Source organism: Centruroides sculpturatus, unplaced genomic scaffold (genome assembly GCF_000671375.1).
Source record: "Centruroides sculpturatus isolate CEXI.00-Female unplaced genomic scaffold, Cexi_2.0 scaffold115, whole genome shotgun sequence".
NCBI lineage: Eukaryota > Metazoa > Arthropoda > Arachnida > Scorpiones > Buthidae > Centruroides > Centruroides sculpturatus.
The window spans coordinates 834464-860823 of record NW_019384545.1 but is presented as its reverse complement, the minus strand read 5'-3'; the positions used below and the strand labels follow the sequence as shown (position 1 = coordinate 860823).

The 26360-nt window shown below is 31.6% G+C and overlaps 2 protein-coding genes across 7 annotated transcripts in view; one reads left to right on the top strand and one right to left on the bottom strand.

Annotated features, from left to right (window-relative positions):
* The window catches only part of LOC111623481 (probable maltase-glucoamylase 2), a 37960-nt gene extending 15912 nt beyond the window's left edge, over positions 1 to 22048 (bottom strand). The window contains exon 1 of one of the 2 annotated variants that reach the window (XM_023366067.1): positions 21818 to 22048. The gene's annotated coding sequence lies outside the window, so the exon portion shown is untranslated. Of the gene's footprint in view, positions 1 to 9271; positions 10258 to 21817 lie in introns of those variants that run through there. The other variant, XM_023366068.1, reaches the window with a different exon arrangement.
* On the top strand, positions 744 to 26344 carry LOC111623484 (glycosyltransferase family 92 protein F13G3.3-like). Of its 5 annotated transcripts, XM_023366074.1 has the most exons (5): positions 827 to 843; positions 15854 to 16013; positions 16186 to 16281; positions 18042 to 18151; positions 24926 to 26344. In XM_023366074.1, exon 5 carries the CDS (start codon positions 24929 to 24931, stop codon positions 26183 to 26185), a length of 1257 nt encoding a protein of 418 aa, XP_023221842.1. In that variant the 5' UTR covers positions 827 to 843; positions 15854 to 16013; positions 16186 to 16281; positions 18042 to 18151; positions 24926 to 24928; the 3' UTR covers positions 26186 to 26344. The 5 variants fall into 5 exon arrangements, with proteins under 5 accessions (XP_023221839.1, XP_023221840.1, XP_023221842.1 ...); XM_023366073.1 differs by lacking the exon at positions 18042 to 18151 and having other exon boundaries at positions 828 to 843; XM_023366072.1 differs by lacking the exons at positions 15854 to 16013; positions 18042 to 18151 and having other exon boundaries at positions 793 to 843.
* The last annotated feature ends 16 nt before the right edge of the window (positions 26345 to 26360 follow it).

Here is a 26360-nt window from a genome sequence, read left to right as displayed (position 1 = left end):
ATGCAAGACATTAGTCGATAAAATATTAAATTCCAATCTGTTCTTGTCTTAATGTCTCTAAAACATAATTTAAAACTTGCCAATTCTTATTTTACCATGAAATATTTAATCACTCACTAAAATAATCATTTTATACTATTTTTACATGAAAATAAGATAGTTTATACCTTTTTTTTACTTTATTTTATTCGTTATTTATAACAAAAATCTGATCGTATGAATAAAACATAATTTGCCTTGAATTTTCCGATAGTTTAACTGTTTGTAATGTTGATTCAGTAAATGTCTCTTCAATGTCTCTTATTTACTGAATCAATAATTTGCCTTGTTTGCAAGGTGTTTACGCAATAAAACAAGTAAGGTAAGGGGGCCCATTGTGAACCACCAGTACCGAATTTCTTGGGGTTTTCCCTCAAGAATTGATCAAAATAACTGTCCAAATTTGGTGGACCGTAATGGACTCCTCTACTTTACATTTTGGTTTTTAATTACGCGAAATTTACGTAAAATCCAAACAGCGATTGGTTAAAAAAATCACGTTTAACGTATTTCTTAAATCAGAAACACGAATAGAAAGCGTAAAAAATAATGCGCTATTAATTAATTAACGAATAACTAAAGACGTTTAAATTAAAGGATAGAAAATGGTTAATAGCGGCGAATGATTACATTCATTGGAAGATTCATTGGAGAAGAAGAGGAGAGTGTGTCATTGCATCTTTAGTGTCAACAGGTAGTGACAACGTCACGACGCTTCGCGGATGAATCGATTGCAAACGCCTATTGCGACGATGGAAAACGACTAGAGAGGTCGGACCCTTCACTCCTGATATTAACATGTGGGTAAGTATCTGCTTTTATTTACTCTATATTCATCTCATAAATGCTATCCTCTCGTCATCAATTCCGTTATATAACATGCCATTTTATGTTGCAGCAGTAAATTTTCATACGGTATTTTATTTATTATCCCACGATCTTAATATTTTCTTTTGATTACTTAAGATTTTTATACCACGTTAGGAACTAGAGATGATTGTTTCTATATATTTTTATACGTTAAATATGGAGATTTTTACATGCAATTTGCTATTCTATTCAGCAGTATATTATAGAGTAGAACGTCTCGTTAGGACGAGGAGAGTTTTTAATCTTGATTGATTGCTCTTTACGGTGATTGATAGTTATCTTGTATGACGATGATCGATTTTAAATCTTCCTTTAGAGAATATACGTTGAGATTTAGTAATTTGGTTATTCTGCTGAATCGTGAAATTTGCTTCTGTTATAATATTTCCTATTAAATTTCGACATTCAGCAATCCATAAAGCATATTGCTGAATCGTGAAATATGATAGGAAAAATTAATAATATATATATATATATATTATTATTATTATTATTATTAATTTATATAATAAGAAAATTAATTAACAATGGAAAATTTGAGCTATAAAAGAACTTTCACGTTAATCAGAATAGAAAAAATAATTATACAACTTAAAATTTCATTCAATTTTATAAATCTATATACAATTGTTAGAAAATATGCGGAATTTCGATGCGTCATGCTGATTTTAAAACAAATATTTTAAAAGTAAGCACATTTGATACTTGTTTGGAATTTTTAAACAAATATAAACACAATAACGGAATTTTTCTTTGACGAATTAATCGATTAATATTTGTAAACGTTACATTAACCTCTGGAATCTGACTGTAAGGTATTTTGTATAAGGTACTGAATTAAATTTTAATCGTTTAGTAGTAGTTTAAATCAAAAGGTAATGATATTAAATTGGCTATTATTAAAATTGATCTATTTCTACTAATTGTATAAATATAAAATATAGAAGACAAATGTAATTAGATTCATTAGATTATATTCATTTCTTTTATAAATATATAATGTTTACTTTTTACGAAGGCGAAGTTTTCCTTTATCAAATAAATAATTTGATAAAGGAAAACTTTGCCTTTATATATGATTAAATGCGACGTTTCCTTTATAAAAACGTTTAAGGCTTCTAATATATTTCTCGATAATTATAATTCGACTCGACTCAATATTGTTATTCTTAAACAACATCTAGCCCACTTATTGTTGCATTATTTAACTGTTTACTATTTCTCAGTATTTATTTAAGGGCTTATCACAAATTGTGACTCATTTCTATCTCCTTTATTATTCTACTAATTATACATTACTACAAACATCTACATTTTTGGCCATTCTTAAATGCATTTCGGCTGATTCATTACAGTCTCTTCGGTCAGATAATATTGGCCAAATAAAACAACGTTAATTTGCACGACTCACACTGAAACTAACGACAAACACTAATAAATAACGCATTTAATTACCCGACAGAATACCTACAAATATTTAATTTTATACCTATTTTTACAAATACTTCCACTGCATATTATTTTACCGATTTACTCGCGTAAACATAATTACAATACTTCCGCGCTAAGTTGTACCGTTACACTAATATTTAATTACTTTAATTTTTCATATATAGTCTTAAAGTCAATAAAAGTAATTGCTTTATTGGATAGTATAGAATCATAAATACCATGATGACATTTTAAATTATCTATCGAATGACTGAGCGATAAAAGGAGGTGTCATCGTGAAGAATTCTTTGTCGTATTTGATGAAGACCGTTTTTATCTTCCGTCCATTAGGACTGCTTTCACTGCAAAATCAGGCATCGAATTGAAACGTAAACCGAAATTCGGTGTTAATAATCTATTTTTAAATTTCCCTTCTAACCGAAATTAAAGTAAATAAAAATGATCATCGTCGCTACGTTTCGATATCAAAACGTACGTTGGTGATTTCTCTGTCATTTTTTTTTAATATTTTAAACCAGTAAAAAATTATCGTATTAAAAGTATAAATGAATAGTTACTTTCAGAATAATACTGAAAAGAAAGCAATCTGATTTACAATTTCGTACATTTTAATTAAAATAAAGAATTTAGTTTTTATCTTTATCTCGTATTTTAAAACTAGCGTGTTCCAATTAAAATCGGCCCGACTCAGATGATAAAACATTAATGGTGTAAATTTTGTAGCGGATTTTTTACGTACAGTTATAGGATGGTCTCATACACTTTCCCTTTTATTTAAAAGGGAAAGTGTATGAGACCATCCCATAACTGTACGTAAATTGAAGGATTCGTAAAGCATTGAAGCTATCGATATCAATATTTTCCATAAGTTTCAGTTTGGATGTGATCAGTGGCGTGCCATCATTGGAAGCGATGGATGCGCCGCTTCCCTTGTATTTTCTAAAAAATAAATACATATTAATTTTAATTATATGAAAATAATCGCACAATATTTTATTATAACCGCATTATGTATTTTATTACAAATTTCTATACTACACGTGAAAAAAAAAGATAAGATTGCTATTGTATATTCGAATATTAGTGGCGGAGTGGAAGTGCTGTATCGTCAGCATCCCAAAAAGCCAGATTCGCGCATGCGCTTTACAGAGCACCAACCTCACCCGGTTTACCGGTGGAAGCCTAAGACCTTGGGTGGATGCTACACGTATACCGCATCCAATTCTATCCAGGACCGGTTCTGGGCTGTTAGCCGCCTGCCCGCTAGATATTTGCCGCCCTCGCCCGATTATGTGAATCACGAGTACAGTAATACCCCGACTTACGCTACCCCGACTTATGCGAACCCGGAGTTACGCGAGTTTCAAATCTCGTCGATTCGTCTTTTGTTTGAGTGTCACGCAACTCTTGATTACTCACTCCCTCCCACACTATTGTTCAGCTTACATGTTCGGATGTGTCACGCGGAATCCACACATAGCTACAATTTATTTTGTGTTATTTATTTCTGTGTTTGTTATATCTACGGAGCATTGAGAGACTACTATGTCATCCAAACGAAGTAGAACTAATTCTTCTGCATCAAACAAGAAAAGGAAAACTTTATCTTTGGAATGTAAAGTTAACATTGGGTATGTTCATAAAGTCGAACGAGTTAAACGAGAATTACGTCATCGTTATTCCTATTTCGTTAGACTTTTCGAACGATTCGTTACTAACGCGTTTAACTCCTTTGACTTTACGAACGTACCCATTATTAAAGACTTCGATACAGAAATGAAAATTTGTGAATTGGCAAAGAAGTTTGATCTACCGGAATCGACGGTCAGAACAACTATAAAAGGCAAAAAAAAAAAAAAAATTTTCGAAGCTGTGAAAAATGCTCAATCTTTAAATTCAAGCATCATTCGTAAACGTCACAGTATTATCGCTGAGATGGAAACAATGTTAAAATTATGGCATAATAATCAAGTAAATGTGAAAAATTGTAAAATAATATAGGCCTAATTTGTTATACATATGTATTATCTAAGATTTTATTAAACATTTTTTTCTAAATTATTGTTTTCTTTAGTCTCCGGCCCCAATTAAAAATTATTTGTATGTATTTATATGAGAAATTATACCCCGACTTACGCGGTTACCGCTCGGTCCCACCTATCGCGTAAGTTCGGGGTATTACTGTACATTTATTACTTAACTCAACCGATAAGAATTTACTGGTATGTTTTTATGATAGTTAAAAAAATCCATTAAAATATTTGATATTTTTATTCCGCTCTCCGATTTTATATTACTCACGGATTTCAATGTTAAACCGGTGATATTACGATTTCGTATATCCCATCTTTAAGGGGATGTAGAAAAAACGTATACAATTCTTGTACAATGTTAAAAAATTAACTGTTACTTTGATAGCATAATTTACAGCTAAATTCAATGAATGAGAGAGATGCATGAGGTACAGAAAAAGCTCTAGAATTTATTTTCCTTAAATTTACGATTTATGTATCCGTTTGTCATAAAAATTTGTCTTTCCTCTTTTTTCCCAAGACTACAAATATTCGAGTACAAAGTAACCGGTTTCGACTTATTTCTACTTAAGAAGTAGTTAAATAATTAAGCGATTAGGGAATTGGGGACAAACAAAACCTTGATGAAAGAGCCGAAATTTTACTTAAACGAAAGCTTAACCGAACCATCTCTAGCCGAGTACAGTGGAGACTGATTTCTTCGTATTATTAATATAATAAAGTCACATTTTTCCAGAGAGTGACCGAAAAGTTGTGAATTTTGGAAATTTCTGAGGACACTTGGTCCTAAAAAGAATTAATTAGAAAACAAATGACTATTAAGTTTAACATATTTAGATTTTTACAGCTTTGGTGAGAAACGTTTAAAATCTACAACAGCCCTATCGCGTCCTTTGAGATATACTAGTGATGCGACAAAAGAGGTATTTGACATTGACCGGTATCGGCACCCTGGGGATTTGGCAGTCCGCGTGTATGCACGCTCTGCAACCGTCTTCGATTCCATCCATTAGCCACTCGTAGGGAGCTATTTGACTAAGTGCATTGTTTTAAGATTTAAAAAGTAAAGAATATTTTATATTTTTATGTACGTTTCTTTACAAAGCTATATTTAATTATAATTTTCTTTAAAAGTATATTCATACAATTGAAGAATATTTTGTACCAGGTATGTACCGGTACATCCACCACACATTTTATTTCACCAAGTAAGTTTTTATTATTTTATTTTTAATTGTAGCCCTTATATCGTGGCTAGCGATTCGGAATGTAATTGTGATATTAAAAATGCATTTAGAGAAGTCTACGGTTTTTACTGGCTTATTGAATAAACGATACGAATGGACCCTAGACCATCACTGAGGCGCAATTGACTGATTGCCCCTGGATGTCGGCTTTTTACAAAAACACAACTTCCCTATCGTCAAATGTCACGGCACGCCACTGCACTGATGTGATCACAAACGGCTGGACACTGTCAAAAAGAGTGGGGAGAAGCTGCGTTGGGCTTCTCTGTATGGCATCGCGCACTCAAGACAGCTAACTGCAAACAGTGTATTCTTCTGAAGGGTTACATAGCATTTTTAATGGGAAACACTTCTCTTTAAACAAACTAAATCATGCCCTCAGACTCTGCTTCCTTTACACAGTTGGTTGGTTTAATGAGATAGGGCAACACAACACATGGACGATCTATCAAGGGGATGCCTTCCGGAAGGATTTTTTTTACGGAAAACTGGCCCTATTTAGGTGTTAGAGACGTAAAAAATTCCAGAAAACTCCATGTGGTCAATACGTTGGTCGGCACGAAACACGACCAACTACTACTAATGATCAGTGGTTTTATCCACTCGGCTACTGTTAGACCCATGCAGAGAAGCCTCAAGCCTCAAGTCTCCACAGTGTTTCCCACCACTTTTGACCGTATTCTAGCTGTTTTCCCTTTGAGTATTTTAACCGGACACAAAATGTTTTGTGCTAATTTTGAGAAGCCCTTAAACTTGGTAATTTAAAATCGAGATAGGATTTAGCCCTACGAAAAGTGAAATAGGGGTGCATAGTGATTATGCTATCGAATAACCCACTAGGCTATATATTGCTTCTGTTACATATACCCTATACGTAGCGAAAGCAATATATGAAATGTTTTTGTCTACACCTGTATAATATGTCCTGAACTGTACATTCAAAACTATATTTTTTATGACATATAAATTGAATTAAATCAAGAGCAATATCTCAAGAGTAAATGCAGTAGATTTAGATTTACTGTCCCTTTTTTGTTACATATACCCTATACGTAGCGAAAGCAATATATGAAATGTTTTTGTCTACACCTGTATAATATGTCCTGAACTGTACCTTCAAAACTATATTTTTTATTACAGTCTCATTGCCATTTACTGAAAGCAATATCTCAAGAGTAAATGCAGTAGATTTAGATTTACTGTCCCTTTTTTTTTAGATTTGCATTCCATTTAATTTTTATTTTAATGAAAAAATTTCCCATAGTTTTTCCTTTGTAAAACAACTTTAATAGTAAATAAATGTTAAAAATCACATTAATAACAATTCATAAATTTGTGTAACAAGTCTGCGAGCAAACAATTATTTATTATTCTATCGGTGACAGCTATGATATTAGCCTTATATGACGGCAATACAAGTGAGTAGTTCGCTTTTAATGACTCGAATACTAATAACGAACAAATGTAAAATTGGAATCAGTCTCGCAATCCATTGTATTGATGTATCGTCACAAATCTCAATTCAAATATTTGCGACAAAGTGAAAATGAAATTGATTTATCTTCGAATATTATAGTGTAGTCTAACCGTAGTGTATTATATTATAGTTATCGAATTACAGATTTATTCGTGACGCTTTATTGCTTTTTATCTGAGCTTTTTATATTAAACCAGTCGAATTTAGTATGCCTCGATGCCTGCATCGAGGCATACTAAATTACAAATAAAAATAATAATATACTGAATATTGTAAGATGGCCGATCCGGGGGAGATAAGGTGCTTGAAACCCACTTCACGGCACCTGTGTAAGGATGCCGTCTCTTAGGTGGGATCTATTAATCCCGCGTCAGGATGGACCTAAGGGAAGGTTGTATGTGGGCGGTGACGGAGGAGGCAAATGACGACAAGTGTTTTACACAAGAAAGCCGTTTATTTGTTAACATATATGCTTACATCGGCAATCGACAGTCCTTCACTAGATTCTTCCCTCGAAGATGCGGAGTGTGAGAACTTCGGCGTCGGTCGTAGCCCCGGGGCGGACGAGATGCTGTTGCTGATCACGGCGGACGATCGGAAGATATAAGCGGCGGAGTCCACAGTTCCTTTGCGACGACACACCACAATAGAAGTCACTACCTTTCGTGGAGTCGGAGGAGAGCCCCCCTGACCTCGGATTTCGGATTTTTATAGTTTTTCTCTTCCACTATTCGGACTTCCGATTGGCCCTTCATCCCCTTTCTCGCTTCCCGATTGGTCTCTCTTTTGTTTTGGGATAAACTGAGACCGCCTCAGGTCACGAGAAAGGTCCGATTCCAGGTGTCTGCTCGACGCCGTTCTGTCGATTGTTGACAATATTGCAAGACTCGCGCTCATAATTTAGCTCCGTTACTCGCGATTTCTGTCATCTGGGTACTCGAACGATCATATGCAATGATTTATCTCTCTTAAATCTTTCCGTCTTTTCAGAAATTGTTTCCCTAGATTGACTGTTTATGAGCGCGGGGGTCAAAGTTCTACCTGCACATGCCACTTGTCTCTGACTTATAACTTTTCATTCTGACATTGACAGTTAGTTTAACACGTGTTCGAGTAATCCGAGACTCGTTGTCTACATTTTGTGCCGCGTTGTTTAAATTATGGGATTTTCCTCTCCCTCTCATAATTAATCTATCGTTATTATTTAATCATAGGAATATCGCGATTTACATGATTCGGACCTCGGTTGGGTCTTCACAATATTAAACTGTAAAAATATAAAATAAATATAAAATAATTTAAATTAATTTAAATAATTGCTAGGGGCGCCTAGTGGCTATTTTTTGCATACAGTGACAGAAAGAAAGAAAGAAAGAATCCAGTTTTTCAGTTTTATATAGTGTGATTGTTATAGTAATTCATTAGTTTTAAGTGTTAAAAATGTGTAATAAAAATGGAAAAATTAATTATATAACTTATTATATTATAATATATATTTTGGATTGACGGGATAAACAACACGTGGGCGATCTACCAAGGGGATGGGTGCATCGGGAGGACTTTTAACGGGAAAATGGTCCCTATTTAGATGTTAGACACGAAGGAAACCCAGAAAACTCCACGCAGACAGCCTGATATCCAGGACAAATCTGCGACCTTAACACTGGTGGATAATACCATTGATTACCACTATTCAGTGGCATTATTCACTCAGCAACTGCTTGGCACTTTTCATTGTTGAAAATTAAGTCTTAAGATATAGAAGAAAATTATAAATTTTGATATTTTCATAAATCAAGAATGAAATAGTCAAAGCTATACAACATTTCCAATAAATATAAATATTTTCTTTTGTCTTCATTACTTGAAAGAATAAATTGTTTAAAAAAATGAATTATCTCCATGTAGATTCGACGTTTTGTTTTGAATAAAATATGAAATATTAATTTATATAAAAAATATTTTAATAATCAATATTTTAGTATAGCTGAAAAGAAATTTGACATATTAAAATTCTAAATTTAGGCGATATAATTATATTTTGTTAAGGAAAAAAATTTCATTTCGAGATCCAATTATTCTTAAAATATAACATATATATTATTTCTTTACTGATTTAATTAAATTTAATTTTAAAAATACAAAAGTCTAACCTTTTTAAATATAAAAATGAGTTACGCCTAAGGAAAGATCGACATCGCCCATTTCTGAAGTTTTTTCCCCCTTTCTTTCTTTATGAAAAGAGAAAGAAAATATCTGTATGCTTTGTCATCATTAAGTATACATTTTCATTTTTTAATATATAAAATTTTGCGTTTTTTCCCTCTCTATAGCATTTTGATCAATCTACTTTACATAATGCAATTAAGTTAGGGTAAATGGTACAGTTATTGACCATTTAAGGAAATTTTTAAAATAATTCTATGACATAACGAGAAATATTAGATCGGGATATATTATACTACTGATGAATTCGATTTTTTATAGCTTTTCTACTGCCAATATATAGAATGTCTAATCCAAAATGCGGTCCACCAGAGACCGAGTGGATAAAACCGCTGAAAACTAGTACAGTAGTTGGTCGTGGGTTCGCGCCTGGCCAACGGGCTGGCCACGAGGAGTTTTTCGGGTTTCTTCACGTTTATAACACCTAAGTAGGATCCAGTTACCCATAGAAAACCTCCCTGGAGGCATTTCTCTTCGGCAGATCGCCCACCCCACATATACAAAAATTATAATGCAATCTAAAATGCGCCTTGTTTTTTTTTTTTTTTTTACAAAAATGCAAATTGTTTAATTATTCGCCATACGCAACGGCATAAAAATATGTTGAATTTTTTATTACCTGTTAACAGCAGAAACTTGTATTAATACTGCCACGCAATATTTCAAAAACACCTTTTGTAAAACTCTTTTGAAAGAAGTTTAAATTCGAAATGGCCAATAACTGTACCGTTTACTCTAGTTTGAACTGATTACCGTATTAAAGAATGGTGATCTGTCTCAGTAGCGATGAATTTGATTGCCGGATGGACGAGACGGTTAAGGAGGCAGATTATAGCCCTGGAAATCCAGAATCGAATCCGGGCAAACAACTCCACGGGAAATTTTCATGGACTGTCAGGGCTTTGTTTTCAATGAGAGACTGGTCGAACCCACGATAGATATGGAAAAAGTTCTCCTGGTGCTCACAAGACAAAAAATTTTTAAAAAATGTAGCCACGAATCAAATACAATTTTCTTCGATTTAATAATGTTTTTTTGCTGATTGCATTTGGAAAAATATCTCTGATATCGAATTACACGATGAAATAAAACATTTTCAAAGTGATTTTTTAAAGTTTTTCAATAAAAAGATTGGAATTTTCTATATTCAAATAATATAACTGTGTCGTGTGCCAAATCTTTTTTAAAAATGAAAATTTTGTAACATTGCCAATATCGATGATCAACGAAAGGTGGAACGTTCAAAAGAAAAAGAAAGAAAAAAATCAATGAAGCAAGATAGATTAAATGGATCGGTAACATTATCAATAAAGTATGCCATCGCCACAGATTTATATCTCGAAGAAGATTCAATCGCTTGCAGCTACGAAGCTACAAAGAATCCATTTACAAAGTTTATTTTTTATATCGTAAAATGAAATTAAATATATGTATTAACTTTAATTATAATTTTAAAATAATTTTATACTTAATAAAAACATTCAATAAGCAGTTTTGGACTAAACTTTATAAAATTTTGAAGACAAATCGCTATAATGTAAAATCTCCTTTATTCAATTTTATATCTTACTGAGGATCGATCTGACCTTCCGTTAAAATGAATAAAGATTTTAATTCTTTTTATTATTTTTTCAAATTTTGCAATAATTCAATAATTACATTATATATATATATATAGCCTATATATTGAATTTAATTGATTGGCGGAATAAGGCAACGCAATACATGGGAAACTGCCACCTATTTAGGTATTAGATACGTGAAGAAAACCCGGGAAAATTTTAGGAAATAATTTCGTCAGGTAATATTATAATAGACATTGTTGAACTTGTAAAACGTCTCTAAGACGACGTGCGATTTAATGACACGATAATCTAAGAATTATGATAATGCCTGTAATAAACCACATTATAAACCACATTAATGTCGAATCATGTAGAGAAATATGTAAACATTTTAAAATTAAAATTTGGATTTAAGCATTGTTATGGTTCCTGATAAACTACTTTCGAACAATCGAGATTCGACCACGTCACTAAAATTAATGTCACGGTGAAAAATTTCTCTTGTTGTTCAATTAATTTTTCACATTTCAGTCCTATTTTGGTAACAATTTCAGAATATTTTTTTGCTTCTTGCTTTCTGAAAACGTAAAAATATTCTGTTCAAATTTATATGTAATAATTCTGTATTTTACGCGTGCCTTCCTGGCCTTAGGCACTCAAGTAATGCTTTTTCTAAAGAAAATTGTTTCCAATAATATTTGAAAAAATTAATTCCATTTTCATTTCTTATGTAAATTTTTGGCCCGTTCATCTTACGACCGATTACAATCTGACGTAATTTATTGTTAATTTAAATTAAATTTTGAATATAAATATAATATAAAAAGCTGACAAAGGCTCTTGTTCGACTTTTTCGGCACACGAACAGGAGGTTTAGGAAGCCCTATAATTTTCAATTATAATACGATATAAAATTTCTTTATTAATAAAGAAGCATTCTACATATTTCATTTGTTAAAAGAAAGCAAACGAGGTCTGATCTACTCCTAGGTCCTGTGCAAGATTTCTACGGTCCTATGTAAGGTCTTTAATAAAAAATACCTCGTAGTATTTCGGCACTTATATACAAAGTGAATACAGTACTCTTTTGTAGGCTTTCATCCCAAATTTAAACTTATTTTTCCAATTCGTTTTCGAACTCAAAACATTATTCAGTTTTAATAGTTAAAAATATTAGGCCTACATTTTATACACTTTACTTCCGGCTTGAGTCAGCAGCCATCTTAGCTATTGCAGATGAACAAGATGATCGAGGCTCTAGGGAACCCGAGATCAAATCTGGAGAACTCCAGAATTTTCCGCAGATGGTCTATTCCGATTTCGTCCAGCTCCAATCCATCACCACCCTATTAGTGACCACGTGGCGGAGGAAGCAATGAAATTTGAATTCGAAAATAAGCGAGTCCTTCTTCAATTATTTATTTTCTTGTTCTTTTTGTATTGTATTTGTAATTTCTTTTTTCATGGTATATTGTTACTCTCGAATTTTTCTAATTCTAATATACTGAGTTGGTTTTAAAAAATAGATTACTGTGAGCCACAATGTATTAATCATTATATTAATGAGTCACGTTTTCTAGAGTCTAATGATTTTCATTACGTTTACGATTTTTTTCTAGCAATTTTTCCATGTTAGAAGTTGTGACAATGATAAAAAAAAAGAGTATAAAATTAAAGCAAAAATAAAACATAAGCAGCAAAATCCAATTTATAATTTTCAACAGTTAAATTACAAATTAGTAGCCACACTTATCACAAAAAATATAGGGACACCCGAGTTGAAACAATTTACATTATCGATCATAATTTCATTAAATAAATCGTTAACAATTACAATTTTTTTTCTATAGAAATCTTACTCCTTTGTTTACTTACTGTTAAATATAAAATAGTTAAACACAACAAGTAATCCATGAAATATTCATTTTAAAAGGATTGCAACTGTTTCAACCTCCTAACATCGAGATAAGTTGAAACATAGTTATTTATGTTTAGGACGATGCTTTTAAAGACACGGTTGAGTATGAGCATTAATTAATATTTATTTAATCAAATATTGGCAAAAATATTTAAGGTACTTTTGTGGTATATCAAATTAAATTAAATTATGAAATTAAATAATTATAGAACAGTTAAGACACTAAAAATTAAATCCAATTAGTAAACTTATTCTGACAAACAGTTGTGACTCTTTACAATCTTCATGAGACTAACATTTGCGCTCAATGCACCGTTAGATCTGATGTTTGGAAATGGTTCTAAACAGCACAGACAGAAGCAGTCCTCATCATCATCACTTTCATATTCCTTTCTTTGAATAGATTTCAATGGTCTCTTTTTTGCCTTTTTATCCTGTACTCGCCTCTTTGCTTTTTAAATGTTTCTTTTAGCTTCTATGTTGGCTAATTTTTGTATGACGGGAGAATCTGTTAGAACAGATGGTTTAATTATTCTTTTATTTTGAATTCGCAGTGGTTTGATAGCTTCAGGCGAAAATAGTTTTTCTCTGCTAGTGATATCTGATATGGATGCACTTGAAATAGCCATAGACTTTTTCTGCAAGATTAGTTTCCATGAAGCAGGAAGTTTTTTATTGTGTTCTTCAGACAGTTGGTAAGCTTCTTTCGTTGAAAGATCATAATTAGCAGCTGCACAAGTAAGTAGGTATTGACTTAGAAGTTTTTCTTCTTCGGCAGTAAACACAAAATTCTAGAAATATCCAACTGTAGGCCGAGCTTGGATCTCATTCTCTAACAAGGCCTTTTGCTGGATAAATCGATAGAGTGAAGAATAATTTAGATTATATGACGCCGCAGCTTCTTTAAGGCTCTTTCCTCTTAAAGTAACTTCTTCTGCAGCAAGTTCATATATTTCTACGCTAGCTAGACCTCAATCAATTTTACGAACGTATTTATTTGGTATTCTAAAATAATAAGGTAATTTGATATTTTTATAAAATAATAAGGCAATTAAAATAATAGGTAAATTGAAACAAGATGTTTCAACTTAACATTTTGATTTTCATAATTTTATCGCAAATATTTCCCGGGAAATTGGCGAACATTAAAAAAAAAAAGTTCAGATTCGAAATGCCAACAGGAATAATATCATGCAAGGATATTTACCAAAAAAGTTATAACAATAAAAAAAAATATATAAAAGCATACTTTAGGCTGTTTGGCGACACGAACGTTACAAATATATAATCATATTACACACCTGATCGACGTGTACTGATGGATTAGTATCTGATCACACATTCTAATAAAATGCATCGCTTTTAATTCAATAATGGTTATAGTTTTTGAAATATTGTCATGGCCAACCAACAATGGCCCCCACATCTTCCCCAAACCAGGATCATTGGCAAAGATTGAATTTGTTAGTGAAATATTAATATTTCAGCAAGTAAAATAAATATATCATAATCACTTTTTCCAACCAAATAACTATTATAATTCATAATGGTTAACTTTTTGATATTAAGACAAGCTTCAAGACGCGTTTTACATCTACTTTGAGAGTCCAAGTTCCAAAAACAATCGTTAGAAAGCAAAGACGCTGCAATGTTTGATTTTATTGATTGATTTACACGAAGTACCAGCAAACTAAAGCTATAAATTGCGGGTTACAATTACTCTCTGCTAGTTAGCTTGAGCCGAAATAGTGTAAGTACGGACGAGAAATGGAAATGATGAATGAGAAATGTTCCATCAATGATAAATTACGAGAATAGAAATCCGATATTGGACCCAATTCCGGATTGCTCATAGCGATAGGCTGACACCTCATTTCGCATTTGCATGCTTTTTTTCTAATAATATTTGTTATTAATAACATATAAAAATGAATTAATGCAGAGAACAATATAGTGCAATACAGTTATTTCACAGCTAAAACAATAGTTCCCAAATGTTTTTAGAAAGTTTATCATCATCTCAATTGACATCAAATTTTCTCTCTTTCAAATTAGATACGAAGTTATAATTTCGAGAATTAATAATGAATGCAATCGATCCTTCATGCAAAAAGTAGAGATTACTTTAATTAATGATAAGTTGAATGAATGAGTTCCTGCCATTAGATCCCGCGGCCTTGCAGCGACACTATGCGCTAGTTCTGTTCAATTTGAATGTTGCTTTATTATGAAAAAATAAAACAAAACTATTATTAAACACGACGCTTTACCAAGTGATTCGGATAACATTGTGCAATGTGGTACTCAAACTTAAAAAGATTTCCCATTCTTGATCTTATTTAGATCAAGAATGGGAAATCTTTTTAAGTTTGCGTACCACATTGCCAAATCTATGATGCAAAATTTTCATCATAGATTTGGGAGCATATTTAGTGTCTTTTAAGTATTGAAAGAACTTTTTCAAATAACGAAAAATCTACTTACATACACACACAAGAATTTATCGGGTTTCCAACCCGATAAATTCTTTACGAAACACAAAAGAAATATATAAAATGATGGTAAAGAAATCATTCCGAGTTTGGCCGTCTGTCAAATGATGTACAACTGAATGATATGAAACTTGTAAATCTTGATTTCTTGGAAATTGGATGTTCGTTTCATTTTCTTATTAGGCCTACTTATTACTAAAACAGTTGATAGCGTTTGTTTCTTTGTTGCATTTTTATTTAGTATCGTTCTACTCGATAAAATTGTATTCTATTAAGTTAAAATAATATACAATTCAGCAAACATGCCGGATGTTTGTTTTAAGGCTAGTGTCAGAAAAAAGTCGTTGGCTTGCCACGTTTGGTACACGTGCCAAGGGTCGCCCACCCGTGATTTACACCATTTAAACGAAGTTTATTCTATTAATATTGGCAGAACATTTTTTTTAAAAAGGATTAGATCTTATAACGTGCAGCGATCGTAAATTATTAACAAAACTTTCTTCATTTCTTCCTTAAAATCGCCTTTTCTTGCAGCCATATTGAAAAAGAAGCACATGTCACTACCGTGGAGGTGACACCCGCGGTTCAAGAATTTCTTGCAATAACCGGTGATGTGAGTTAATAAAGAAAATCGAGTGTTTTAAACAACCGTTTTTTGCATCCGACTTACTCGATGGCTAATTTGCATAAAATTGTAATTTTTATTTTAATTTGTGTTTAAAAATAATAACTACTACTTTTTTAAAAAATAATTATTTCTTTAAATTTCTTTAAATAATTAAAATTTTTAAAAATAATGTTTCTAAGTTTATTTATGCAAATATTTTGATTTGTGAAACGTAATTTCCTATTTGACATATCTTTAGTTATTCAAATTAAGAATAAGATAAGAAATACGTCTCGAGTTGAAAAGTAAGAAATCAAGTCCAAAAATTAATAATTAAAAGGCAATAAAAATAAATGTAAGTAAATATATTTCATCTATAAATAAAATTTCTCTTTAACTATCTTATAATAATAATAGTAATAGTAATAAAGTGTTTTAGGGAATGAAACTCCTCGCTTTGTTATAACAATTATATAATATCTATAAACACTATTAATCTTTCTATTGGTTACAAGAGACTATACATATAAATATAATAATAATATAAATATTAAGACTTTTAATCTTTTTAATAATAATTGATTGATTATTAAAAATAATTAATAATTAATATTTAATTGACGTCAATAAAAGCTGAAAAGAGACGGCGGATGGCAGAGATAGTTAAGGCGTCAGCCTACATCTTGGGGGCTTTGTTTGTTTTGTTAAATTACGGCAACGCAACACTTGAGCGATCTGCCTAGAGGGATGCCTTCCGGATGTCTTTTTAAGGGCAAATGGTCCCTATTCAGGCGTTACAGACATGGAGAAAACCCGGAAAACTCCATGCGGCCAGTCCGTCTTGGCGAGGCGCGAACCCAGTGTTCGGGGAACGGAACCGCTTAGCCACTGGTGGGCTTGGGGGCCCTAATGGAATTCGTGCGAGTAACTTCAAGAATTTTTTTGTGAGCAGTCTGTCGCCGGATATATTGGGCATAGTCCTTCACTATCCGGCTGCCCCCAATGTGAACCTGGCCAAAACCACAATGAGTATGGAAAAAGTCCTTTTTAGTACCCACAGAGCAGAAAGAGCAAGAAAACTAAAGTTACAGCTGAAAAAGTGTAACTACGAAATTGTTATTTTCTTAGTGCACGTAGACCTTTCAGACTTTTCTTAATACACATAGGATGGAATTTACAAAGAAATGAATATGAACCGAAAATAAAGAGCGGGATCGGCTGTTTTAAATACTAGCGGGGGGCGGATCTAGGTTTTTCGGGGCCTAGGGCTTATTGAAGTCCAATGGGGCCCCATGTTTTGTTAGATTAAGAATCTTTAAATTGGGGTTTAAAATTGCAACTTGGTGATCTGACCATACGTTACATTGATTATAATAAAACAAATAATAAATTATCATTATTATTATATTATTAATATTTACTATTTTTACTGTACGATAATTGCTCATTGTTAATGAAAAAGTATTAAAAAATTTATGATGATAATTCAATTTTTGTGGGCCCTTGACACTTGGGGCCCAGGGCTTAAGCCCTATTAGTCTCTATGTAGATCCGCCCCTAAATACTAGACACGATCCTTTTGATTTTTCACAAATACTCATAGCTTAGAACGAGTCCATTAGAATTGGCATTAGGTCCATAAGTGAGCTAATCAATTCCTTTCTTAAAACCACTTGCTACGGGTAAGATTTCTGGGAAGATGAATTATATAGCTGTAGAATAATGCATCCTCTCGAAACATCTGATCTACTCCCATTAGGTCGGCCAGATAACCTAAGATAAACTTAAATGAATCCTCGGTTCACTCTAATTCGGGATCCCGTTATTTATCGTGATAAGTAAGGCCGATTATTGTTCCTCATCGATCTCATTGTGCAATTAATCCGCAATTAATGAACTGAGACCTATCAAACAGCCTTTTCATAACTTGATGCCTCATTTTTGTAAATTAATCAATTAATTAATCTAATTTGGTAATATTTTATATATAAGCATGATATATTTGTAAATGTCAAATTTCGGAAAAAATTTTCAATATAGGAAATACTGAGAGTAATTACTTATTTATTGATCCTAATATATCAATGGACGATGTGCATGCCTGTTACTTTCCAGGAGCCGGGTTCTGATCCGGGTCGGATCCCTCGGAACTTTTCATTAGTGGTCTGGTCCGAATACGTCAGACTCCGTCCCCTACCGTTTAGGCCTTATCAAATCCCTCCGCAGTAAGTATGGCAAGCAATTTCTCTTATGCTCAAGTACGGAAAGAGTACAAAAGAAAACAGTTTCTAAAGAATCAAAACATACGCGCTACATATTCATTTTATAACAATAAACCTTATAGTATGACAAAAGACTTTGTATTCTAAACACAAAATAACGAAATTTTAACAAATTTTCATTGTTTCTCATTAATGAATATTTAACAGATTTTGCTATTTCCGAATTTTTAAATCTTTTAATAACGTTTCTCGTTCCTGTATTACTGAACCGAACTGAAATTTTCATTGAATCATGCCAAATTTTCATAGTTCTATAACATTTACAGATATAAGTATTATTTCTGATACAATGTAAATGATATCATATATAACTTATATATATCTGAAAACATATATCATTTATAATTAGAAAATGATATAACTTATATATATATATGTTTTTAACTCTATTTACTAATCTATATTTAAAATGAATTAAAATACGGGCATGTTGATCTATAAACCTTAAAATTATTTCAAGATTTTCAAGGTTTCTGTAATATACTGTATTAAAATACAATTTGTTAGTGTATTGATCAGCTCAGCAAAGAAAACTATGACAAGTATATAATACTTTTGTTGTATGCCATAATTTTTTTTTGCTAAAATGCACATTTTATTTATTTTTTGTAAGCATTTTTGAATTGAAATTTCGTTAATATAATCAAGAATAGCTTATAGAATATTTTGATTGTATGGCGATCTTTGTCTATTTTAGATTCAAAAACTCTGTTTTTTTTACACCATTTTAAGCACTTGAATTAAATAAAAATATATTTAAATATATTTAAATCTTTTTTTCCTACTAAAAAAATAGTAAAAATCCTTCCCCCATTTTCATTATTGTTTCAATGCTTTCATTAAAGTAATTTATTGATGCATGGAAAATTAAGTTTTTTTTTTTTTTTAATGGCATCAAATAATTTCTTTTATTTATATTTGTAAAAAGAATGAACGTTTTCATAACAGCAGAGATATAATCGAAAACTTACCAAAAACGAAGAAAATGAAAATTTGGAGGAACGAAATTTGCACCATTCAACATCAATGCGCGGAAAATGTATTGGTTCATTCTCTACTAGAGAAGTGGAAGGTCATCAGAGGGGGTCGTTAGGATAAAGAGATGAAAATCTGATTAATGGTGCTAAAATGCATAAGCGAGACGATGCAGCTGGAGTTGAGAATTCAGATATAAAGGCCTATATATTTTTTCTTTTATAGTCTCGATTGGCTCTAGCCTAAGGGCTGATCTACAGAACTGTTAAGCCGTGCACCAACAAAGGATTCGAGGATTCAGCTGAAAAAATGTAGGCTATGAATAGATTCTGGCGAGTTCGGTAAAGGTGCGAATATGCAGAAGCGAATTTAGTAGCGAGCGCGACATAGTTCTCGCAAAGGAAAACTATGCACAAGCGAGAAGCACATATCTGACAGGGTTTGATATTTATTGCGTCTCGTCTCTTCTCGCCAGGTATTCTCGCTCACTCGGAAAATTCGCTCGCTCGCGTCTGCATGGTCGCACCCTAAGTTCGTACAGCTGGCGATTGGCACTGCAAGCTCGCAAGAAAATTTTGAAATCTGATCAATTACAGGAAAATTTTGAGGCCATATAAAATGGGTATTAGAGCAGATATAAGGTCAATATTAAGTATTTTAACCTATTATAATAACCTTATTTTAATAGTAAATCACTTTTTAAAAAATCTCCATCCATTTTATTGAGAATTTACTCATTAAAAAAGTTGTACCAGAGCCCGCCTGGGAATAGGGCCCTGAAAATAAAAAAGCTTTGGGAACCCTCAAGCTTCATTAATTTTAGTTACGCCATTGCACGATACTAGAAATACACACAGGCCTAATATACAGCATTTTTCTTAAAATAACAATGAAGAAATTGAAATGATACGTAATTTATATTAATTAATTTAGTCAAAATCATAAATAAAATTTAGTGCAAACTTTTAAAAAAAGTCAAAAAGGAAGTGGGCCCAAATTTCAATACGATTATAAATTAAGATGCTTTAGGCAACTGTTTCGTGTCCTTCAATTATATCATTATTTTACGCTTGACCAAACAAAGGCAGTTTTCGGCTCTCATTACAGTTAAGGAAAAAAAAACTGCTGTTCTAATTTCTTGCAGATGATCATAATGTAGAAACTAGTATTTTATGAAAATTGCCCCCGGGATAATGCGTTCCTTATCATCTTTCGATCTTTCAAACATGCAAAAGAAGAATTGCGTTAGAGCGAGAAAAGAAAGAATAATCAGTATCAATAGTAGGTGGACCTTTTTACGGACTGAAGATCATTTAGACTATGAAAATAGTTTCGTTTCATATAAAGAATTGGGGGGAAATAAGTAATAACTCGACACATCTGTTACCTGCTATAAAACACGGGACAAATGACAATCTGGAAAATTTTCTGACCTTTTTTTTTTCTTTTTATTGTTCTGTTTGTTCTGAGTGTTTTTTTTTTTTTTTTTTTTTTTCTGAAACTTTGCACATGGGATTAATATTACAAATTTTAGTTTTTATACACAAAGTGACACACATGTCGCGTTGTGTATAAAAACTAAAATTTGTAATTCCGGGAGGCATCCCCCGGAAGATCTTCCGAGGGGGGTGCCTCCCTGAGAACTTTCTATGGGGAAACTAATCCCTATTTAGGTGTTACAAACATGAAGAAAACCCGAACAACTCCACGTGGCCAGCCCGTTTCTTACGATCCTATGACTAATGTCAGTTGTTTTATCCATTCGGCCACTGATGAACTTCAAATTTTTCTCCCATCTAAAAGAATCTTTCAAAAGTAATGAAGTTTCTTCATTTATTTGAATAGAATCTTTCATTAAATAGTAATAACCTCTACAGCCTAATATGATTTTTTAAAATTAAGACTTTACTTTAGAAATAATAATGACATTTTGCAATTTCAAACACTATCCACATACGTATACATTATTATTAGACTTTGATTAAATTTTATCCATTAAGTCTTTAAAAATTATGCAGCTTGATGTAGTTTATTAATTAAACAATTATTTTATAAATATTGGAATCGGTCCGTCTATTAATTACGTGTACAGTTTAAAGAAGGGAGGGAATCGCGAAAAGTACATCATTGTACACGTTAGGGAAGGAAAGAGGCATTGTCTATATAGAATTTTTCAATGGTATTAGTGACTTGTTCTTGTAAGTCTACTTACGAGTCGTGTGAATAAATTATCAGAAAATATTTTCAGCGGGTTTTTAATTAAGTCATTTCTTCAATAACTGGGTTCCATAAATGATTGTATAAGTAATTAAAGGAGAGGCGGTTTGCCAAAAGTACATCGTGGTATATAAGGAGGTATCAAAGTGGCTCAAAAACTGTACACGTAAATAATGGACTGTCCCATATTTTAAATTTCCATAAAATATTATAATAGAACACAAGCCGAAGTTAGTTTTTGTTAAAACTTTTTAGAGATGTTCTTTGTCACTTTACAGTTACAGTTCAACTGTATTTAAATAAGTAAACTTATAAATAATCGACCTATTATTTATAGTAACACAATAGAAATGAATCGTGTAACCTATTAACTATAATTAACGAGTGTCTTAGTTAATGAAAAGGGACGAATCTTACCTGTCAGCTGAAAAAGAAAAACGAGTATTAACCAACAATAGACGAAGTTAGTCGTCGTTGATATTCTCACACCTTGCGGAAAACGTTTAAGTGATGATATCCGGGATGTACTGTACTTGACCAATGGTGATGCCCGCTTTAGACATTTATTACATACATCGATAGTAAACTTCTAATTTTAGTCTCTCGACTTTATTTCGTACACAAAAATTAAGAAGAGAATATAATAAAAAATCTTATCCTTAGAAAAGGAAACGAATTTATTAAAATTAATTTTGTTTTTCCTTCTAAAATTTTTATTTTTCGCGAAGAAAAACCTGTTATTGATTTATAAGCAAATTTTAATAGAAAATGTAGAAAGTTATCTAAACTTTTATTTACATTACTGATATAAGAGAGGTCTCTTTAGAAGGATCGATAAGTTGCAGTCAATATCCTTGCAGCCTATGGATAAAATAAAATAAAATCAGTTGCAGCCAATCGATGGAATTATAGCAAATAAACTCTCGTATTTTTTTTATATAACATTGTTTACAAAAACATTATACAAATTTATGTATTTATTTATTTTAAAATATTTAAAATAATGCCGGCAATGGTACTGAAGCTTTTCAAGGACAATAAGTATTTCCTATTTCCTCTCGTTTATAGATACAATTATTAACGACAGAAACATAAAGATTAATGGCTCATTTTTTTGACCTAAATTTTTTAATGAGGAATCTATTTTTTTCCTGTTTAATTAGTAAATACGTGTAATAAATCAATAAATATTACTTTGTACGCGTCAATGCCAATTATTAGGTGTTTTATGTTAAAAATTACAATTCGTGGAAAAAAAACATATAAATTATTTCTCGTTTTTTATTTTTATAAATATAATGCAATGCTATAAACATTGAAAGCGTAACATATTCATGCAAGAATGACACTCGTTAACGTTAGCACTGCAACGGTTCATTTATTGCCTTTTAACAACGTGGAAATGTGATGACTCAAAATAATCGTTATGAATTTTTCTTACAAATATTAATATAAAATATCATAAATGATTGTAATATATATATAAACTATATTAAAACAGTAGAAAGTATATTTGTTGCACTTATTTGCCAAGAAAAGAATGATCAGTATCAGATAACTCATATAAAACTAGAGAAGAGAGAGGTTTACACCCATTTATATATGGAAATTTATGTATCAATAACTAAATGGATCTTTTTAAAAATATCATAATCTAATTTAGATTCAGTGAACGAATATAATCCATACTAAATTGCTACTTCTATAAGCCAAAGAAATCATACCAAGATTTAAGATTTTGAAGCATCTTGATGTAATTTCTGAAGATAATTAATTAATCACATTAAAATTTAAAATATAATTTTATACATTAATTTCAGAATTAAATTGTTTAACTGCAAATATTTTTTTTGAAAATATCAATACATTTAAATACTTAGTTCTTACAAGTAGATAGATAACATAATTGTAGCTTGTGAGAAAATGTAAATATGATCACTTAGCTTATTATGTTACAATTTTATTGTGAAAAAAAATAATATATAATAATATAATATGTGAAAAATAAATATATAATATATAAGTGACTCGTACAACATGGAATTCATATAACACGGAATTATCAGTGTTATAGAGGGGGGTCTACTGTATTTAAAAGTAACTTTTTAAAAAAATTAAATTTTTCAGATTAAGATTATATACTTTAATAAAGCTTTATTTATTAATTTACAGAGAAATTAGGTGTGTGTACTAAAAGTAATACATAGTTTTATAATGAAAATGTAATTATATAGCTTATTGTATAATAATTTTATAAAGAGATCATTTTTGGCATAAGTTATCATACGAGGATAACTTTTACATTTTGAAAAAGTATGAAAAGCTGAAATTATATTTGACTTGAATAGCACCGAAATTTGCCAAAATGGCACTCGAAAGGGTATTTAATTATTTAAAAGAACACGTACTTTTGAATAATAAAATACTTCCAGACGTCGGAGTTCGCCAGTAATAATTTATTTTTAGCCACAACTAAAATTGATTTTTTTTTAACTTGTGAGAACTGCATCTGCAGATAGGAAGTAATTTTTTTCCTTCTTTTTACTTGCAGAAAACATCTGTTTTCTTCAAAGTATTCCAAGGCAGATTGCCAAATAATGTCAAACATCTTGTTCGAACCAATAATTTAATTATATAATCTAGAGGTAAAATAAATCGATTCGGAATAATAAGCACTTAACTTAATTGGCTACTTTTATTGGAGAATTAGCTCATTCGTAAACTTTGTAGAAAATTATCTAAATGCCAGATTGTGCTAACAACTAAATATTTAATTTACTGAAAAGTTCGACTGCAAAATTTTTTAGTATTATTATTTCTTAAAATGAGAACTGTATTCGTAAGTTTTATTTTTATTTTTGCAACTGTTTGGCTTAATTTATTTTGTTTAAATAGAATTATATTCAATTGTATGAATCATGCTTTAATATATAATTAGTAATCTTTTCAAGTTTACTGCTTACTGCGAATTATAATACTTTAATTCCTTTAATAAATGACACAGAATAATTACTGCGAATATATTCTGTGTCATTTATTATACACATAAATGACACAGAACAGACATCTTGGAATTAGAGTTCTTTATGATGTAGACTCAATCGAGGTATTTTGGAAATTAGAACTAATTATTCGATTATTAATTAGTGTTTATGAAATAATAATAAGAGAATATTTGTGCAATGAATTGAAACTTCGTGTATTTTTAAACACAGAGTTGCTATAGAGGCCCGCGATTCAACAAATAAAAACCATCTATAATCAATTAAAATTTCATTTCCGTTGTATAAAGTTTTTCTGTTATTTTATTTCTTACATTTTCATTTCATTTTCATATTTATTATATTAACATAATCGATCCGAACTGGTGATTAAAACAATAATAATGTTCTGTTTTCTGTGTCATAACTTCTTTTATTTCATTGTTTGGTCGGTATTCATTAAATTACAATAATTATTAAGTAATTTTTCTTGATAAATTCACAAGGTGGCTACTAAAGATAATTGGTTTTTGTTATTTTTCAGGTGATGAAGAAAAGTAGTTTACGTCGGAATCGGATAAAAATCATAATCGCATTTCTTGTAATGCTGTTCGTCGTCTATGTCATCATTTATTTTAGAGACGATAGTGATTTGCATATTCCTTCCCTCGAACACATATCTAGCAGTTGGCACAATATTTTCGGAACCACCTTTATGTATTCTGCCTATTGGGACGACAGAGAAGAACCACACGTGAAAATTTTGGCATCGGGTCCTTACGACGAAAGACTGGAGACAATTAAATGCTATCTTTTATCAGAAAGCCTTAGTATAACCAAAGGAAACGCCACTTTTAGCATAATGGACTTCGAAAATCACGGTAAAAGTTACACTCCTATTTTTTTCTTTTGTTATCCGAACGACAGGAGGAGGCCCATGAAGATAATGTTATCGGCTAGAAATGGCAGGAACTCCACTTGGATGCCGGTTCGAACTCTAGTACCCGTTGGCAATATCAAAAACAAAATTGCTGTTTGTGTCCGTCCACTCTTTGGTACGTTTTCGAATAATAATCTTCAAGTGGCAGAATTTATCGCCTTTTATCATTTGCTAGGAGCCGATCACTTCGTTTTTTATAATTTCGAAGCCGAAAGCTCGCTGCTCCGCCTACTTAGAGAAATATCTTCGTCGGGAATATCTATGGATATCCTCCCTTGGGATATGCCTCAAGTACTTTATAACATGTGGTCTTATGGACAGGTATTATCCATTACCGATTGTGTCTACAGAGTGGCATCCACTCACGAATTTGCTCTTGTGATAGATTTCGACGAATTTATCGTCCCCAGGCAAAATTATTCTCTGCAAAGGATCATTGCTTCGTCGAATAACACTAATCGAATTGCCTCTTTCGTTTTCAAGCACGTGTTTTTCTGTTTAGATTATGCAAATTTTCCTCATCGGATGAAGCTACCTCTGATCACACAGACGGTGGATCTACGCAAAAGTGAAATATTTCCTTGGAGTAATCGTGCTAAATCTATTGTCAGGCCTTTAGCGACAATTCTACCAGGGATCCACAAGATCTTATTAACTCGACAAAGGTGGAAACCAATGAGCATCATTAAAGAAGAGGTGGCTCTGATGAATCATTATCGTCGCGGTGTTTGCTCGCTGTGGAATAAATTGGGATACGAATCCGTACAAGAGAAGATAGCCTTTAAGTACAGAAATGCTTTATTAGAATCACTTCCTATTAAAGTATGGCGGCGTTTATACGATCGCAGTAATTTGGTTTTATAGCAATATAACCATAATAAAAAGTATTTTTATATATGGTTCCAATGAATAACTTACATCAATTGAAACGATTCATTCACTAATTTATTGACTAAAATGTACAGATGTCATTTGGATGTATAGTTCGTATATTTTAAAAAGTAAATAAATTCTGAGCACAGTTATTTATCTTTTCAAA